This window comes from Balaenoptera physalus, assembly GCF_965194825.1.
Source record: "Balaenoptera physalus genome assembly, chromosome: X".
Lineage (NCBI taxonomy): Eukaryota > Metazoa > Chordata > Mammalia > Artiodactyla > Balaenopteridae > Balaenoptera > Balaenoptera physalus.
This window is the reverse complement of record NC_138903.1, coordinates 55,760,400-55,780,951: the sequence shown is the minus strand read 5'-3', so window position 1 is coordinate 55,780,951 and position 20,552 is coordinate 55,760,400. Positions and strand designations below refer to the sequence as shown.

The 20,552-nt window shown below is 42.3% G+C and overlaps 1 protein-coding gene across 2 annotated transcripts in view; it reads left to right on the top strand.

Annotated features, from left to right (window-relative positions):
• Positions 1-20,552, top strand: part of VSIG4 (V-set and immunoglobulin domain containing 4) — a 48,907-nt gene that overhangs the window by 23,664 nt on the left and 4,691 nt on the right. Inside the window, exon 8 of one of the 2 annotated variants that reach the window (XM_082444986.1) lies at positions 288-20,222. The exons of the other annotated variant lie outside the window; for it this stretch is intronic. Coding sequence (XP_082301112.1) covers positions 288-525 — 238 coding nt within the window. The 3' untranslated portion in view covers positions 526-20,222. Of the gene's footprint in view, positions 1-287; positions 20,223-20,552 lie in introns of those variants that run through there. 2 annotated transcript variants of the gene reach the window in all.

Here is a 20,552-nt window from a genome sequence, read left to right as displayed (position 1 = left end):
TGTTCATCACTGGCATAGAGGAAAGGGGGTTTGGCACAGACCCAATCTTAAGCCCAGAGGCCTTCAGGGTCAGGGCACAACTTTCTTCCCTCTCTGAAGCATCTTCTGTGGTACTGTCTTGGCCCAGTGAACACACAAAATAATTCAGGTCCTCTAGCCCTCCATTCCCAGAATCCCTGGGTGGCAAGTGCCTGAGGGTCAGTTGGCAAGAATTGGGGCAGAAAAGTAGTAAACCAGGGTACCAGATTCAAGTTTCTTCTCATGGGTGGTGGGCTCTTGGACCACAGGGTGCATGCCGAGGAGGCCAGTGACCCTGGTGAAACCATGAGGGTGGCCATCTTCACAAGTGGCTGCTCCAGTGAAGAGCCAGCTTCCCAGACACTGGACAACGACTACTCTGATGAGCCTTGCCTGGGCCAGGAGTACCAGATCATCGCCCAGATCAATGGTGACTACGCTCGCCTGCTGCACACGGTTCCCCCAGATTATGAGCTTCTGGTCACCAAGGGCAAGAGCAGCTGCTAAAAATGTCCTACTGGGCCAAGGTCTGTTGACATAATTGCTTATTCATCCCTGGCATTCTGCATGGCCCCTTTCCCTGCTATCTTTCTTCCTGGATAGTCCAAAGTGTCTTCCTTGTCAACATTGGGGTTGCTAAGAGTGAATGGCTTTGCCTAAGAAGTTATCATATGCACCTCAAGCAAGCCTGCTGCTGGGTCATGCCTTAGGCCCTTCTAGTATCCCTGCCTGGAGCTTCCATTGCTTCTCTCCAAACACCAGAGGGAAGTGCCCATAGCACTAGGACTTGGTCATCATGCCTCCAGACACCACTCAACTTTGACCTCTTACCACTGAATGACCAGAGGGAAGCTCAGCTCTGGCAGCTCAGGGAACCAGTTGGGTTTAGGATCACTTCCCTTTCTCTAGTTCCAGATAGCTTTTAATTGAGATTGTCATGTAACAGGCCAGGGTTCAGTTCTGCTCCTGTACTGTGAGTCTAGTGCTCTGGTATTCTTCTGATGCTCAATAAATATCTAAACATAACAGCAACTTTGGCCATATTGGTCCTCTCTCAAGGACCTACCAAGAGTGATTAAAGTGAGACTAGTTGAGATGGTTGGGGCCCTGGGAGTATGGATAGCACCTTTGCTTTTTTGTTTTTTCCTCCTTCCCACCCATGCTACCCTTACCTCATTTCAGCAGTGAGCTCACTGGAACACAATGAATATTTGGTAAAACAGTACTCAGCTGCCTTCTATTCCCTTCTTAATCATCCTGCCAGCTCTACCTGGGTGACTCTTCCCAGGTAAATTGGAAACCTAAAAAAGGAGTCTTTCTTCTGTCTCAGCAGACTGTGGGTGCAGAGATAAAGAGCTCCCACTTTTTCCAAAGTATGAATGCATCACCCTCAAGGATTTCCACCTCCTAGAATCCTAAAACCTTTGGAGTAGTTGTACTCTTCATAGATCGTCTTTATCTCTTGGCCCCTTCTTACAATGTGGGGTAGAGGTCAGAACAGGGAAGTCTCTCTTCTCAAACAGGAATAGGCACTAGGAGTGTGAGTGTGTGTGTGCGTGCGTGTGTGTGTGTGTTTATCTGTCTGTATATGTGCACACACAATACACCTTTAAATCGATCTCCTCAGAGAGGAACTGTTCTGGGTCAGTTCAACACTGTTTCTTTTCCCTCAGGTAATGCATGTCAAATCAACTTCTTCACCCTTTATGGAAGCTGACATGTGCCACTTTAGGTTACAATGCAATTCCAAGGTCAGCTCAGGTTTAACCAGCAGCTGCTCCCCTATGAATTGATTACAGAAGTCAAAATCATACGTAAAAGTAAACAAAGAGTCCTTCGCTTTACAGGAAGGAACGAAAGTAATGAATCAAGGAGCACATCCATCCCTGGGACCCATATGCCTTTTGTTGTTGCTACATAAATTGTTCCAGAGTAGAAAAAAAAATGAAGGTAAACTTCTAAACTCTTTCTATGATGCAGGTTAACACTGATACTGCAAGTTGATTAAATGCCACAAGATAACAAGATAAAACAAGATAAAATTACAGACCTAGGAGCATATATTTATTGCAGCAGGAAACTTCTAGAGATCATCTCTGCCCAAAACCTGATAATCTTTTTCATACAAGACAAGCCAGTGAGAAAGTCCTAAGTATAAGGCTAGACCAAATATGCAGGATAGGCTAAACAAAAATGGTATAATAACACAGGACCTGTCTTAGGCAGGTAGTTGGGTGGAGAAAAGTAGAGGAGTAAAAAGACAAGATCTCCAGAAGAGAGGAAAGATATGAAGTTCCTCTAAGGCAATTTCTCAAATTTTGTTCCATGGAACACTCGACCCAGGAAATGGCCCACAGAAAAAAGTTTCCATGATCAGATAAACATGGGAAATGCTTCATTCTATGGCCCTCTCTTGGAGATTTCCAATGGAACATTACAATATTAAAGTCTCTGAAAAATCCTGCAATAAAGCATCTGTATAACTTTTTGTTACCAAGTAATTCCAAAACTTACTTGCCCTCTGAGTCTACATTTTTGCCCTCCTCCTCTGACTCTTGACCCTATTTCTCAGGAAGAAAAACCCTCCATGTTGGCAATTACCTCACACACCCTATAGCACTGCAGTGACCAAAGTTTAATTGTTTTCTTACAAAATTCCTGGGTAGCATTTGGCCCAAAGGCCCAAAACTAATAGACTAGTGGAAAGTCTATCAACCAATAAACAGTTATTAAGTATTTTCTGTTACCTGAGTACTGTGCTGGGGCTGGAGTAGGGATGGAATGGGGAGGCAGCAATTAAGGAAAGAGTATTGTTCTCTAGGAGCTCACAATCTAGTGGGGAATTCAAAAATATCCCCTGTAAAAGTCCATTAACAATTCAAGGTGTACCATTTGGCAGTAGGAGATAAAAGGGTACATACAAGCACCCAGGCAAGGAGTGCTTTGAGAATGAAGAAGGAAAGAGTATAGGTTGACTTTCAAAAGTCCTTGGAAAGACTGGACTTTGGCTGGGCCAAGAAGTATGGGAAAGAATTGGATAAGAAGAGAGAAATGAAGAAGGTGTTCCCAGGAGGAGAAAAAGCATGAAGAAAAGGAGAGAGATAGGTAAGGTCAAAGTGTGTTAAGAAGCCAAGATTAAATGTCCAGAAACTGGGTGTCTAAGCCCTGTGATGATGCTTGTGTGAGAATTCAGATGTCCTTGCTAGGGAACTCTGAGAGGGGAATGTGAAGGGAGAAAGTGATGAATAAAGGAGTACTTCCATCCCTGGGGCCCGTATGCCTTTTCAAGACTATTGTATCCCCCTAGGGCTCCCACTGTGTGTAGCAGAGCTGCTTCATTTTCCCTCCAACACCCTCAGGTACAATGCTTTAATCCCCTCAAAGTCACCGAAAATAACTTCTGAGAGCTTAGTTGGTACTTGGTGTGTGTTCTTGTATCCAGCTGTCAGTCTATCTGCTGTATCTCAACTGTCCTGGCCTGGAGCTGCTAGGCATATGCCGCACTTGGGGTATTTGACAAACTGACACTCTACTACATGGAGTGTCTAACTCAGCTTGTCAAATACACGGAGCGTGGCACTGCAGGAGGCTGGGCCAGGGGCTTCAGTGGGGAGGCAAGATCTTCCTGGGAGATATGGCCCTGGAGGGAAAGAAAGAGAAAGGAGTCACACCCTGAGCACCAGGGAAACTGCAGAGGCTATAGGGACTAGCTGAAGTACCAGAATAAGGAAGTGAACAAAATAGGCAATAAGGCTTCTAACCAGAAGAGGCATCCTTAGGGTATGTAAGAAAGACCCACTTGATCCTGCAGGTGAAGCCCCAGTGCTCAGCTGAGGGGGTCCTCAGGCCTGAGTCCTATAGCTATGGCATTTCTAGGGGTCCGGAGCTTCAATGAGATTCTCTATGCAGCAGAGAATGTACAATTTGGTCATTGTCCTGCCTCCCTGACCTCAGGAAAGGACCAGGTCCCAGAGTCAATGTCCATGTCCCACCTTCCCAACTCTCTCAGCCTATGTTCTCACAGTGTTATGACTATGGATATAGGCTTTGAGGTTAAGCACGGGCATGAATTCTGGCTCTTCCATTGAGTAGCTGAGAAATCTTGGATAAATCGTTTCATCTCTTTGAGCTCTAGGTTTCCACATCCACAAAATGGGTGTAAGTATAGTACTTACCTAATAAGTTATTGTGAGAATGACATGAAATAATGTATGTAAAGCCCTTAGGTCAGTATTTGATACATAACAAATGCTCCAAAAAAAAAAAAAAAAGGTGGTTGAACTACCACAAGGAAAGCAAGGGCCATTGACCACTGACTTAACAGGGTCAGGACAATGAAACAGGAATTTCTTATGGTCTCAGCCTTGCCTAACATGATGCACTTAACCCATCCGGACTCAAGAATGGCAGCTATAAAAAAACCTTCATATAGTTTCACCTACTCATGTTATGAAGGAGGAAATGAAGGCTCACACTGAGGATGAGAGTTGCTAAAGATCATACAAGTTGTACACAGTTTGGGGCTGTGCCCTATGTCATCCCATTGTGCTCTCCAGTTTTCCTCACTGGTCCTTTTACCTCCATGCTCTGTATATCTTTCTGGGAAAAGGGAGACACATCAAAAAGGAAGGCAAAATATAGGCAGTGGACTTGGCAGTGAGGTACTGGGATCATTCAACCCACAGCCATCAGAGAAATAAAGAAGCTGCCAGGAGCATGATCAGGCCTGGAACTTCTGAGAGAATTCACTTGGCAATACCCAGATACTGTTGCTAAAAATTCCAGGTAGTCCGTGTTAAATTCCTCCCTTTCCCAGTTGTGGTAGTTGATCTGTGAGAAAGTAGCTGGCTTATATTATATACTGGCATGAAAAGAGGCAAACATTCCAAGGAACGTAAAACTGCCCCATGAGGCCAGAAAGCCTTATCCCAGCTAAGACAAGGCAGAGGGACTTGTCTTTCAGCAAAAAATCATAGTGCATTAAAAAAAAACTTAACTCTTTCAGGTAAATGTATGTTGATAAGCAGGTGACATGTTCCTCCAATTTGATATCTGAGAGTGACTTCAAACCTAAAGCTCTAAATGATATTTTCTATCCCCTCATTTCCCTCTCTACTTACCCAAGCCATTCCAAGCCACCCAGAAGTGTGGCTTTTTCAGCCAAAGCAACAATCTTGGTCACCAGATATGGCATAGTGGAAAGAATCAGACAAACTTAGATTCTAATGCTGCATTGGGCACTAATTAGCCAATCATGGCTTTGGGAAAGTTTTCCTTTAGGCTTCAGTTGTCCTTTGAGCTTCAGTTGTCTTCTCTGGAAATGCGGACAAGAAGACTTACCTGGCAAAGTTGTCAGGAAAGTGTTTGGTGAGCTTTCCAGAGCCTCTCATATAGGAGCTCACAGGCACCTTGGCTCAGTCCCTGGAGCTGTGAGTGGAAGCCAATCAAGGAAGCTGATTAATAGAGTTTGGGTTCAGGGTAGTGGGAGAGAGAGAACTGGACTGATGCCTTTCTTCTATCATCATCCTTACTGGCTACCAGCTTCTGTGAGAAGACCTGGATAAACTGAAGGTGTCCACAGCCTCCTGAATGCCCTTTCTGACTTCATCAAAAAAGAAGAGAGGTATGAGGAGGCTAAAGGTTCTTTCTTAGTACCTGAAGTTTAAGAGCCTTATAGACTATTTTGCCCCAGTATTAATGGAAAGAGGCAGTGGCTGAGCTGAAACTATATTGGTTTTATTTCCACATTTGATGTTTTAGTTCATGCCTCTCCAACAGAGTGTATATAAGGAAAGCAGGTTCAGCTGAGAAAGGCTGGCCAGACCCATAGGAAGAAAAGATGGATATCTACGTGGAGTGATACTGAGGGTCTCTGAAAGTTTTCTCTTGGTCTGTTATACTACATAAAATATCATTTGCTCCCTGTCTACCCTGGGAGGGCTAACACACCAAGCAGTAAGACCTGCCCTGCAACTGACCCAGTTGGGCCCCTTCATACTGGGAGCAGTATGGACTTTTTTTCAGGCATAGTTCAACCCCCTGCTCAGCCCCACCCAGAGATATTTACTCAGCATGACTCTCATGTCCTTTCCCAACAGAGGGCTAAAAACTATCAAAATAAGGGATATAAAAACTAAACGAGTCTCTAGACACTGTCCATCTAATCCTTCCCCTCCTCTTCTTTGCAGAAGAGGTCAAAAATATGAGTCCTAGAATGGAGAAAGGACTTGTTCAAAGATACACAATGAGTAAATGGCAAAACCAGGACCATTATTCAAATATCCTGATCCTGGTTCCAGAGAACATTCCACTTCCATTTGGCTGTCCCCTAAACAGCCTGTTTGGAGAGGAAATGTCATTCTCCTTTCTCATCATTATGAGCTCCAGGACAGAAGGGTACCAATGGGACACTTCTTCTCCCTTACCCTTGATCCAGAATTCCTGAGAAGGGTCCAAGGAGAATGGGATGAACAGATCCAAGCCATATTTGGTAGCCATGGACACTGCCCCAGTTTGGGAATCCAAGCAGAGAGGACAAGTTGATACTATACCTGTTACTGGAGTGGTGCCTTCATCTTGTAGGAGGCATAGGTTCCCTGGTGATGAGTCAACCTGCAGAGGCCAGAGGGAACTGGGCTTTATGCTGTGAGCAGGAAGGTCTTATGTTTTGAAGGGCCCTTGGTGTCTTCAAGAGGAAACAGAAATGAGGAAGATAAGGCTGAGGTTAGCCAACGGAAATCTGGGTGCAAAATGACAAAAGAGTGCCGTTGTGAAAGGGTCTCCTACTGCAGCAACAGTCCTCACTGCCATGTCCTCACCCACTGCCAGCTGAACTCCAACAGATACTAACTCCCCAAGCTGCAGAGAGTCTGAGCAGAAAGCCCTGGCTGCCCTAGGCTCGACCTATGGCCAGGGAGTTTTCCCCAGGTTTACTGAAGTAGTCCTGGAATGTCAAAGCTGAGACATTATCAAATAAAAATCCCCATTGTTAAAATTGAGAAACTGACCCCCTGAGGGATAAAAGGAAATGCCTGATATCAAAAAGCAGATTAGTGGTATACCTAGAATTTGAATCCATTTCTGTCAACTCCAAATCATGTGTTCTCTCACCCTGTCAGAATGCCTCCTGGTCCTGAAACACCCATTTTATCTCCCCTGGCACACAAACATAATTAGCAGGGCCCAGTGAAAAATGAAAAGGAAGGGCCCTTTGTAAAAAAAATTAAAAATTCAAGATGGCAACAGCAGAACATTAAGCTAAGTTTGGGGTCTTTCTAAGCATGAGGCCCTGTGAAAGTTTACAGGTTACATGCCTATGAAGCTGGGCCTGCTAACACAGCTCTGCCCACAGGTCACATTCTGGCATCCAGGGAGCTTACAGACAGAAAGAAAAAAGAAAATTCACATCTATGAAAGTATTTATTATGTGTTTTACATGTGTTATCTCATTTAATCAGCAACCATCTAGTATGGTATTATGATTATTCCTATTTATAGGTGAGGAAACTGAGACACATAGAAGTAAAGTAGCTTGCCTAAGGACACAAAACTAGGAAATAATGGAGAAGGCAGAATTTGTACTCAGGTCTTTCTGACTCAAAATGTTAGGCTTTTTCTACTCTCCCATGTTGGTTACGAAGAAAGTGGTTGACCTTGAGAAGGAAAAGATAGTACCAGACACTTAAGTTCAACTGTGACCTTTAGGCTTCATGAGGGACATGACAGTTATGAGAAGAAAATGAATGACTTCCTAGAGCCTTATGTTTGCAATCCTTGGGCAGTCCCCATTCACAGCCAGGAAGACTTGATTCCCATTATGCAGTGCTCTACATCATGAATCCTGATGACATGGCAGATGGGAGAGGCAATTCTTGCAATGCTTTCAGGGTATACTTACAGGATCACCTTCAATGATTGCAGTGCCCAAGTCTCAGTCCTTAGTCTACATAGAAGTAATAGGACCCTTGGCAGTACTCAAGCCTCGGTGAATAATCTATCCAAGCTACATGCAGTCATATAAATTCGGGTTCAAGAGAAAAGACCACATTCTGGGAGCCAGAAGTTTGGTGTCCTACTCCCAGATCTGTCAGCTCTGTTCCCTCCCTTAGTCTTAGTTTCCCATTTAACCAACAGAGGTTGAACTAGATGATCTTGGTGGCCTCTCCAACTCAGACATTCCCTGGTTCCTTTATAACCCCTTCCATACCTGCCCCTCTCTCACTATGGTCTTTCCTGTGTATGCAGAGCCTAGAGGCTATAGGGGACAGCCTGGGATAGGGATTCACTCACACTCACACTACTCTGCAGAAAACTTCCTTCTACCAGAATAATTTATTGGCTTAGTCCTTGAAACCAGTTTCCCCAGATCTGGCTTCTAGAAAGATTCAATTCCTTTTTATTTTGGTTTCTGACTAAAGCTTGTGGTGGAGTCAGGGTTGTCCTGTGGGCACTTTTCTAGGGAGGGACCCTTCCTCCCTACTCATATCCTAGAGATTAAGTTCAGCTACCCACTCAGTTTTTTTTCTCACTTATCAGTTAAGGTACTCTCCTAGCTTTTTAACAGGGGCCCTCTGGAAACAATGTCTTCACTTAAAGTAGTAATTAATGGTGGCCAACTTCAGCTTCATAGTAGATCCATGAAAGAAAAACATTAAGGTGGGGTTGACATATATACACTAATATGTATAAAATAGATAACTAATAAGAACCTGCTGTATAGCACAGGGAACTCTACTTCACTTCGCTGTACAGTAGAAACTAACACAACACTGTAAAATAACTATACCCGAATTAAAAAAAAAAAAAAAATTAGGAGCCAGGAGGATCTACAAATCATGCCTACTATGCAAAAGGTCTGAATTAGAGAAAATGACATGGGGCTCCTCGGAGCTCCTCTTTGCCTCACAAACACAAAGCATGTTTGGAAGGGCCAATTTGCAGCAACAGCACAAACGGGACTTTTCCTTTAGGTCTGTTGTCCAACCAAAAGACATAGAGTTCTTCCATTTTGGATGCTCTTTGGCTTGACCATGCTTATGAGGCGGGATGAGGGAGAAGAGAGTTGGATAGGGGGAGCAGGCAGGCAGTACGGGGGTCCCACACTGTAGATACATGCATTTATTCACTCAGTGCTGGAATGAAAAACAACACTGAATTTTGAGTCTGAGTCCCTGTGTCTTGGATCCTGTGTTATAGTCCCTGGATTATAGACCCAGCTCTGTAACATTAACTGTACGCCCCTGAAAAATCATGCACAGCCTGTCTGAGCATCAGTCACCACATCATACTGAAGAATTGTCAGGCTAGAGGGGAGAGGGATTCAGGCATGCACCCAAGGAAATATATATCTCTACAGTGTGAGACAAGTTGATGAAGGTACAAAGTACTATCAGAAGAGTGGGTAAGAAAGACATGATTCTTCCAGGGCAGAGGGTGAGGAAGTGGTGGTGATTAGAAAGGTTCTTAGAAAAGTAGGATCTTAGCTAGATTTTAAAAGATGAGGAGATAAAATAATGATGCTCACTGTCTCTAGAAAGCTTTCTCTGACCACTCCCCTCCTGACAAAATTAATGGCTCCTGGCTTTGCCTGCCTCTAGTCTCAAAAACCTCTCCACACTGCATTTATGTGTCTGTCTCTCCAAAAAGACCAAGAACTGCCCCAAATAGGACTGTATCTGATCCCTTCCTTTCTTCACAGGGCCAAGGATGAAATAGTTGCCCCAGAACTGTGAGGTGAATAAGTGAATGCATCAGTGCATAAGCAAATGAAAGAACCCAAGATCCCCACATTCCTTAGCTTACCTCACTTTCATGAAGGAACTGAGAAGCCCCCCTCAACATTGAGTTCAACTCTCTGCTCACCTACCCCCACTTCCTATAGGAAGCTTGTCAAGAAAATGCCCCAGGGACAACTGCAAAGCTGAGGCCACTTCCTGTGCAAGAAGCCAGTGTCCACACACTCCACCTCAACCCTGGTGATTGCTATGTGTATGATTGCACTGGGGCTTCCTCTGAAAGGAAATCCAAAGGCTGATGCAATGTACAGGGCACCCCCAGGCCAAGACTGAAGAACTTCATGTACTCATGGGCTTGGAGATAGAGGTTTCACTGTGAGGTTCCCCACAAACCCAGTGACAATGACAAGAAATGTGGCAGCAATTAACCTACCAACTATAACTCAACTTTATTCAACAAGGGTGTGTTGAGCACTTACTGGCTGCAAAGCTCTATGGTTGGCACCAAGGGGAAAAATAAATACACAGCAGAGCAGTATTATACATCTAATAGAAATACAATGTGAGCCACAAATTTTCTAATAGTGACATTAAAAATTTGAAATATAAATAGGTGAAAGTAATTTGATAGTATATTTTATTTAACCCAATGCATCCAAAATGTTATCTTAACCAGTAAACAATGGAAAAATGTTTTAATGAGGTATTTTACACTCTTTAAAATGTGGTGTGTATTTTAAATTTACAGTACACCATAATATGGCCTACCTATGTTTTCAGTGTTCAATCACCACACATAGCTAGTAGTTACCATGTGGGACAACAAAAGTATAAAATGTAGTCCCTTCCCTCAAGGAATTTACAGCCTAGTCCAGGATCCAGATTAATACATAAGCATGTACAAAGAACAAATACTATAGTGGAGGTGAATGTATGGAAACGAGCAGCGCACCTGAAGTCAGGAGACCCAGACTACAGTCTATTCTCTGCCACTGATTATCTGTGTGACCTTGAGTAAAGCCCTCTCTCTCTATGGGCCATATCTACAATGAGGCTGGACTAGATTCATTCACTCAACAAAAATATATTGAGTGTTTTCTAAGTATCAAGCATGGTGCGAGGCACTTGGGATACAGAGGAGAACAAGACACATAAGATGCCTACCTTCTTGGCACTTGCAGTGTGGTGGAAAATAGCTATTGAACAAATAATTACAGGTAAATATGACAAGAAAGGAGGAATCACAGAAAGCTAGGAGAACACAGGGAACCTAATCCACAAGGCTTGAATAGGTCAAGAAAACCTCTCAAAGGAAGTGACCTTTGAAGTGTGACTGAAGAATAAGAAAAAATGAACAGGTGAGCCAAGTGAATAATTGTTGAAAACCCATTCCAGGCAGAAGAAACAGCATGTGTAAAAGCTCTGAGATGGGAAAATATGTGGCATATTCCAAGAAGATTAGGAGGCTGATGTGGTCTGGAATAGAGTAAGCAAAGGAAAGAATAGCTCAAAGCAAAGTGGGAGAGGTAACAGGAGGCCAAACTGAGGAAGCCCTTGTATATTATGTTGAGGGCTTGAAACTTATCCAATGAGACATGAGAAATCAGAGAATGTACAGGTGGTGCAATACTCTTCCATCTTCAAGACAAGGAATTCTGGAATTTAGGCCATGGAAAGAAAAGTTAATTCCAACTGGGTGGACTAGAGACTTCACAGAAGAGGCAGCATTTAAAAAGAGCCTTGAAAGATAATAAGATCAATAGTCAGAGAAGAGCATTCCAGACAGAAAGAAGAACACAAGTAAAAGTGCAGAGGTAGGAAAGAACATGGTGAGCTTGTGTGAATGGAGGGACCATTGATGTAACAGGGTAAATATAAGCTTAAGTATATTTTTGAATATCTATAGATGCACTAGAACAATAGCCACCCCAAAGCCTATCCAACTCACCAAATGTGCTCTGGGAGAAACCAGGCAAAGACCTTGGACCTACCAAGAGAATTTACTAAGTGCCAGGCATTGTCTCAAACCCTTTGCATGTATTAGTTTAGTAATATCCTCACAACAACCTTATGAGGGAGATACTAAAATTATCCCCATTTGACATAAGAGGAGCTGAGGTTCAGGGAGGTCATGTCACTTGCCCAAATGCTATGCAACAATTTATGAAAGGTAGGAATTTTGAAGCAATCTACAAAGATATATAATATGGCTCTGGTTAAGAAATAGCAAATTCAAGTCAGTTTTCATCTCAGTCTACAAGGGCAGTCTTATTCAGAAAAAACTCAATTAATTTCCAATTTATGACTATTAGAGGGGTTGAGCTGAGCTGACCCTTGCTTAGCTTCTTGGAAAGAAAAAAATAAACGAATTAATGGGAATTCCCTGGTGGTCCAGTGGTTAGGACTCCGCGCTTTCACTGCTGAGGGCACAGGTTCGATCCCTGGTCAGGGAACTAAGATCCTGCAAGCCATGCGGTGTGACCAAAAAAAAAAAAAAAAAAGGTAGATAAGATAAGATAGGAGTTCCAGAGAGTTGTTTAAAGACTTAGAAAAGTAAGCTGGTTGTGCTCCTCACTTCTTATACCTTACTCCCAATCAGAGTCCTTCAGAAGCTTCCATCTATGACAGAAATAACTGAAGAAATAACTAGCCAACCACTCATCTATTTTCCACAATGGTCCACCTAAAGGTTAAAACCCCTAGGCAACAATTGTAGACAGGGAAGGAAGGAAGGAGGAAAAACTTGTGATAGCCCATTGCATATATTTGGAAGGAACAAAACTGCATTTCTTTAAAATATATAGTCTCTAATTCAGACTGGGATGGGTTCCCCTGGTTTCACTGACTTGACACACAGACCATTTTCATCTTCTTAGTGTTTCCTCTGACTAAACAAAGGGCAAGAATGGTGCATTTGTGGGGACAAAAAGAGAATTTAGGCCAAGCCTTTGTGCTTACACCACAGCTAAACATCTTCTAGAACTAGGGTGCTAGAACTTAGTTTAGCACTGATTTAGGAGGTAGTCAATTTTTACATACTTCTCTCTAGGGTTAGTCACCACAGACAGTTTTCCTTAATGCTCCTGTCCCTTATTTGCATATGTTAGCTTTCACAGGCTCATCTAAAGAGTGTCAACCATCACAATGTGTATGGCAATAGGTAGTTCAGAATCTCCAATGTATAACCTGAACTTTTTTAACCCCAAAGCAAATGCTATGATGTAGATGGTCTAATGTCTCTTACTCATAAAGACTGTTACAGTTTCATTAAGTGGGAAATAAAAATATCAAATATGTTAAAAGTGGGTGCTTGACTGGTGGCAGGCATTGCAGATTGTCACCCAAGGCCTTGTGCTATAGTGACAAGAGCATTGAGTTTGAAGTTCAAAGACCTGGAATTGAATTTCAGTTTGCCACTTTCCAGCTGTGGGGACTTGGCTAAATTACTAATATTTCCGACTATCCATTTACCCATCTCAAAATTGAGCTAATAAATAGGTACCTCATGGGATTTCAGGAAAGTGGTATAACTGAGAACTCCTCTCAAGGCCAGACATTACATGGTAAGAAGCAAAAAAAAAAAAAAAGCTAAATATTCACAGAAGAAGAGGCACTGCTCCTCTATTCTCAGTTCTAGGCAGAATGAGATGTGGGAAATGGAAGGAAAAAAGTTTTGTTGAGTGTTTATTATGTACCACGTACTCTCACATCTATTATATCACTTAGTCCTCTCAACACACCTGTAGAATTAGAATTATTCCCAGTTCACAAAATAAGGACACTGAAGCTCAAAAAAATTAGGCAATTTCCCTCAAAGTTACATATTTAGTAAGTGACAGAGCTGAGATTTAGATTTTTATTAGCTGTATACCTAAGAAGACATGAGAGGAGCTACTCAAGGACTCACCATCTCCTTTGGTGTCCTAAAACCATGCAGTCCAGCCACTCCCTAGCCTTGGAGAAAAGGGGGTTCTCCCGCTAGATTACAAATTCCATGAGGTCAAGAACCATGTTTGTTATATCCAGTTTTCTATAAAGTTGCTAATTTATTTTTCTTGCGTTTGGGACTTCTTTGTATATTAGAGAGATTTCTCCCTTTGTACGTAATAAGAATTGCAAATATTTTCACTAGTCTATCATTCGTCTTTTGACTTTGCTTCTATCATTTTATATTTTTGTTTATTGTCTGTGTCTTCTACCAAGCTCCATGAGGGCAGTGATTTTATCTTATTCACAACTATATTCCTAATGCCTTGCTTATAGTAGGTGTTCAATAAATATTTGTTAATGAAAAATAATTATTCCTGTTGTACAGGCCTGAAAATGAGGTGACATGTAAATATTGAAAGCTTTGATCATCCCTTGACCCTGGTGCCTAATGACTGAGGACCCAGAATTAATCGAGATTGGAGATTCATTAAAGAAAGCCCTAGACACAGTGGCAGGAGACTGAGTTCCAGGCCCAGCTATGCCATGGCTTGTAGTATGAACTTGGGAAATTTCCTTCTTTGCTCTTCTTTATAAATGTGGTGGACTATATGGTCTTTAAGAACCCCCTTCTCCCATTTAAGAATTTTTCAAATGGTTTGGGTGATAGAGATACCAAAGATAATGCAACTGACCAGAACCCTACCCTCCCAGAACTCATGCTCTAATGAGAGAAAAAGGCACTCACCAAACAATCTCACAGTAAAAATACAAGGTTTTGTAGGATAAATATAGGGTGTTATGAGAGAAAATAATAGTAAATCTAATCTTGTATAAGAGTTTAGGTAAGTCTTTCTTCCAAATGGCCTAAAACTGACATCTGAATGATGATCCAGACTAAGTAAAGTTCTCTGAGCCTTGGTTCTTTAATATATATATTATATATATATATAATATATATATTATATATATAATATTAATATTAATTATATCATGTTTATATATTATATATTCTTTATTATTATATATAATATTTACTATACAATTTATAATTTTATTATAAACTATATTTATATTATGTTAAACACAAACATATTCATATAAATCCTAACCTAACATGTGTGAGAAAAGTTTTCTAAACTATAAAATGATAATATGAATGTGAGGGATAACTTTTTTCATGTGGCTGGGGATTTCTCTGGACCTGTTTGGAACTTCGTGGGTGGCTTTTACTCCAGGACCCTTTGAGGCTGAACCTGAGCCTGAACCTGAGACTCATAGGGGGATCTGCTGCTCCTTCTAGTAGTGTGAAGCAAATACCATCTGTCTCTGACAAACAAAGACCTGTTTTGGAGCCTGAGAGTGTCCCTAACTACATATTAAGCCCACTTCTCTGACTCACTGATGCTATCAGACATCCTGGAAAGCAGCTTGGCTTGTCTCAATGCTTGATAAAGGAGGTAGGATGAGGGGTACTTTGTGGGCCCCTCTGGACAACTTGACCCTATCCAGGAGATGGTCAGCTCTTGGACATTGTGGCATGGATTCCCAGCATCCACAGGTTTTCCCATATTCTCATTATCTATTAAGTGTAAACAGGGAGAAGAAAGGGGTTTGGCATCTGGAGACTCCAGCACACTGTGTTGATAGGACTAGGGATACAGGAAGTGGGGGAAGTGTGCCAACAGTTGGCTAATGGCTACTATGTCCCAGGCACTGTGCTGGATGCTTTATGCACATCCTCTCATGTAACCTTCACAACTATTCTAGGAGGTAGCAGCTGTTCTTCCCTTTCCACGAATGAAAAAAATGAATCTCAGGGTGCTCAAATGATTCATTTCAAGTCACTCAGTTAGCAGCTGAGTGCTTGAAGTTCAAACCAACATTACTACTTTCTTCTATACCACATGCCACTTGGAAGAGTCATTTTAGTAACTTCCACTGCCTCCAAGGGTGGACAGTACCAATTTTTATCGCAAAGCAGGGGGAGAATTGTTTGTAAATTTGGGGAGATTGCAAATATAGAGTTTCTCTCACTTCTCTTGCCATGAGCTATTTTCCTCTGGCAGGAAGTTGATCCTCTCATCTCATCTGAACCATGCCTGTTGTGGTTTAAGTCAACTTCCTCTCCCCTTATCCTACTTCTCCTCCAAACATTCGTCCCTGAGTTGCAAGCCTCCAGCCTCTTGTGCCCCTTTTGAACCTCCCTCTTTGACTCCTAAGCCAAACAAAGGCATTTCAGAACTCATATTAAGGCCACTCTCACTTCACCTGCTTCCATTACTCCACTGGCTCTGCTCACAGAAACTTCATCCATCCTAATGGCCTCTTCTCAGATGTCATCCTGCTTGGTCCTTCATATGTTGATCACAACCAACTTAAAAAAAATCTCTTTCCAATGCCCACTCCATCATTCTTCAGTTCACTCAAAGTTCTTAGAAAAGTAGTTTCTAAAGGTTGCCTCGTTGTTTATCCTCCTAATTCACCATAACTTAGCTTTCTATTTGTTTTCTATCCCCATTTCTGCACTGACCCTGCTATCTGGTGTCACCTAATTACCATGAACGCCTTCTCAACAAAGCCAAAAGCCTCTTTATTAGCTCTCATCTCCCTTAATGTCTCTGCAACAGATGCCTCTGTCAGCCATTCCTTCTTTCTCGAAGTCCTGTGGTTTAGAAGTTATCCTCTCTCTTCAGAATGAATTTTGTCATCAGTGTCACACAAGCATGGTTCAGATGAGATGTAAAGATCAACTTTCTGCCAAAAGATCATAGCTTATGGCAGGGACTGTCTTCTTCATTTGTTTCCCTAGTGCCTAACACAGCACCTGATCCAGAGTAGTGTTCGGTGAGAATAGTTGAATTTGCTTGCCTACATTCCTCTTATTTGCTTATCTTCCTGACTACTTTCCTTGGCTTTCTTCATGAATTCCTCTTTCTTTTCCTGCTCCTTATTACGATAGTGTTTCCCTGAGTTCTATATCTTTTTCTGTGTGTATGTGCATGTGTCTGCAGCTTGCTCACCCTCTATCTCCCTCACCTCTACATTAGTAGATTCAATTGAATATTGAGCATATCCCCCTGAATGTCTAAGAAGTCCTCATGTCCCTGACCCTATACCTCAAACCTTCTCATCATCCTGAAGGGAATCCATATCTTCATGAAGGGAATCCAAGATAGAGAGATCAGTCATCTTTGACCACCATTATATATTTTTATTAATACTCTGATTATAACACTTCCTTGTATCATGATATTTTATGCCCCTGTCTTCCTCTTGTTATAGCCTGGAGTTCCCTCAAGGGCAAGGGGCCCTTGGTTAATTTCTGTATCCTCAGTTTGGGGCACAAAGTAAGTTAGCATTTAGGAAATGTTAGCTGAATGAATGAATGGTAATGAGGTCAGCCACCAGAGAGCCTGTATTAAGGGAGAGGGTAATCTTATTCTTAATGATTAAGATGAAAATGAATATATATAATTCATATATATATATATATATATATATATATATATATATATATATGATGCTTATTTTCAGTTGATGATTTCTTTCTCCTTAAAGTTTGGTATTTATTGCCAAGACGGTCTTTCAACAACACTGTTCTAATGGTGTTACTTCACTGCTTAAAAAGGATCAGTGGTTCCCCATTGCCTGAAGCTAAAAGTTGAAAATTCCTCAGCCAATTAGTCAGGACCCTTCACAACCTGTCCACAACCTATGTCTTCACCCTTATCCACACATCCTATGTTCCAACTACGACACCCCTTATACGCTAGTAGTATACCTCTGACCTTTCCATATGCCTCTCTGTGGACCTGGAAGGTTTCCTAGCCCCCTCACATCTATCCTGACAGGTGACCTTGTGTTTGTTCTTCAGGCTCAGCTCAATTATCATCTCTGGGAAACCACTCTTGGCTCCCCTAGACGAAGTCTCCTGTACTATGTATATACCTCAATTACGGCCTGAAAACATTGCATTTAGGTTATCTGTTTACATGGCTAGAAGGAGAGATCTATCAGGCAGTGACCTTAACTTAACTTGTTTTGGGATTCCCAGAGCCTTTAGAGTAAGTTCCAGCATGAAGCAGACTTTCTGTAAACTCTTGTTAAATCTGATTAAAATGCTTATTGAAAGATCCTTTCTATACATGTTCAGTCTCCAACTCCAGTCTTGCCCGTCCAAATCTCTTCAGATGACAGGGTTATCTCTTTTCTTAGGCTCCATACCTAGCACGGAGTAGGCTCTTAGTGAAAGACCTAGAATCAGATTCTGGCTGGAGGTGAAAATAGGATGGCACAGCAATTGGGTTTTCTTTTAAACTTCTACTTTCTTCCCATGGACATACTGATAGAAAATTTGAAAAGAAATGAACACAGTTTCAATCAGGGTTATGTTCCTGTCACCTTAAGTAAGGAAGAAAAGGAAATTAAAATCTGAGAGAAAAGGGAAAACCTGGGCATGGGGGGTGTGGGGGCAGTAGAGGGAGGAAATCTGTCATCTAAAGTCAAAAGGAGCAAAGTTATAAATAGACTTCTGTCCCTTGGGCAGTTATTAGAAAAGTAACTACGTTCAATTGATTTAATGACTACTTTTCTGAGAGTTCACAGAACTCCTGATCCTTATTTAGAGGCTAAGAGAGAGTTTACAAAATGCAGACATAGAATGGTATAGGACAAGAACCTAGGTAGAACAAGGTTATGACCTAGGCCTAGATCCTGGCTTTGCCATTGACCCACTTGGGCAAGTTTCTTGCCCTCTTGCACTTCACTGTCCCCATCTGCAAAATAAATAAATTGGCTTCTTGACATTACAGAATGAGATAGAAGTGCCTTCTAAGGATATGGGCTTACTTCTTGGGCTGCATTCCATGGGTCTACAAGCCCCTGTGCTTGCCCAGCTTCAAGACTGAAGAAAGGGCCCAGATTCAGCGACAGTGGTTTAATGGATGGGAGATCTTACATGTCTGAAGCAAGGTGCTGGAGCAGCACCCCACCGTATGGGGCGGAAGGTGGGCAGGACGTGGCAGCAGGCCTCGCTCCCAGGGGTAAGGGGAGATTGCCAGTTATAGCGGGAATTGACGTCAGGTTGACTCACCAGTTACCAGGGAAACTAGCAGAGGAGAACGCCCCACACAGCCCCTTTGATAAGAACAGTCACTAGCTGGGGCCTGGGGCAAGTATGTAGGAAAGTCAGTCATGTTAGTAGGGTGTAGATAAAGCAGGCACTGGTCGAGTTGGGGATGTACAGAAAGCAAGAGAACAGCCATCTTGAGTGGCCTGACCATACACTTCTCAGAGATCTCTCATCTTGGGGCACAGGGTTCAGTTTTACATGACCTCAAAACTCCATTTCTGAGAAGATACCTGGAGTTGACCTGACCATAGTCAATGAACTGACTCATACAAGACAAAATCACAGGAAATGGATGTAATAACAAAGGGTTTTTTGTTTGTTTTTTGTATTTTTAATTCCAGAACAAATATAATCCCCAAACAGCTGGGGAATTGTTAGCTGAACAACAATTTCTCTCTTGCTCAGAAAAATTCATTCTGGAAACCAAATTAATCACAAAATTGCTTGATGAAAACACAGACAGGACAAAGGACATTAGATGAACTTAATGAATTCTTCCTTTCTCCAAACCTCCTCAACTAAAATGGGGTGAAAATGAGGGTCAGGGTAACCTATTTATTTTCTCTGTCCCTGAGACACTACCATGGATACAATGAGCACTTTCAGCTCTAGGTCCTGTTTTTTTCCAGTGTTCATACAGAATCCCCACCCACCCTTCTGTGTTATTTCTGCAGATGAGCTAATCTTGTTGATGAGCTTTCTAGAACTTCTTTAATACCCTATCAGACCTCTTGAGATTCCACCTTAATTAGATTTTTGATTTCTGTGAAGCTCTGTTCTTTCCTACTTTGATTAGTGAGAGCTTCTATCCCCTTAAGGACTTCTCCAGATGGCTAATCTAGTACGTGCTGATTTTACTGAGCAAAATCTCAGAGGAACCTTTGCTTTGGGTAGAGGGAAAGGAGGAAGAGGGTCTCACTTTGCCCCTACTCCTATGTACAAAGAGCTCTGCTCTCTCCCCTGATAGAAATTGGAGTGAGCTCAAGGGACTCTGGAAGATTCAGGGGATTTGCAGATGCATTTTATTTCTGTTGAGGTTATTGATTTGAGAAGTTTGGTAACCAAAGTGTTGCATTGTTATCAAGGTGAAATACTATTTCATGGGAAAAGCCTTAGGCCTCGTTGAAGTTGCTTTCATGGTGAGGCAGGATTGGTGAGAATACTATTCAAAGAGAAGTTATCCTCTCCTTCTTTCCCCTGCATTCCTCTCCTCTACTTTCCTTTTTATTTCTACTCATTCCTCTCTCATCTTCTCTTCCTTCTTTCTTCTCCCATTTTCCTCTCCTTCTCTCCTTTATCTTCTTCTATTCTCTTCCTCAAGCTGGGAGCTGGGATAGATATTAGGACCAGTGTTAAGGTAAACCTGAGCCTGAGGTTATAACTGGCTGTAGCACTTTGAGTTGCAGAGAGAAGAGGCGGAGGGGGAGGGGGAGGGGAGGAGGAGGAGGAGGAGAGGGAGAAGGAGGAGAGGGAGGGGGAAGAGGAGGAGGGGGAAGGGGGAGGGGAGGAGGAGAAGGAGGCAGAGGAGAAGTAGAAGAAAAGAGGGCTATAGAAAATAAATGAAAATGGATTTGAAACTTTCATCAGATCTCCTCCCATGAAAGCACAAAGATTTTGGACTTTATATCTAACCCTCTTCCAAGGCTCCTGCCCCGACCAAGATAAAGCTTATCTACCCAAAACACTGCGTTGCAGTTTCTGCTCTTCCTGGAAATATCTGCTGCTAAGAAAAGCTTTGC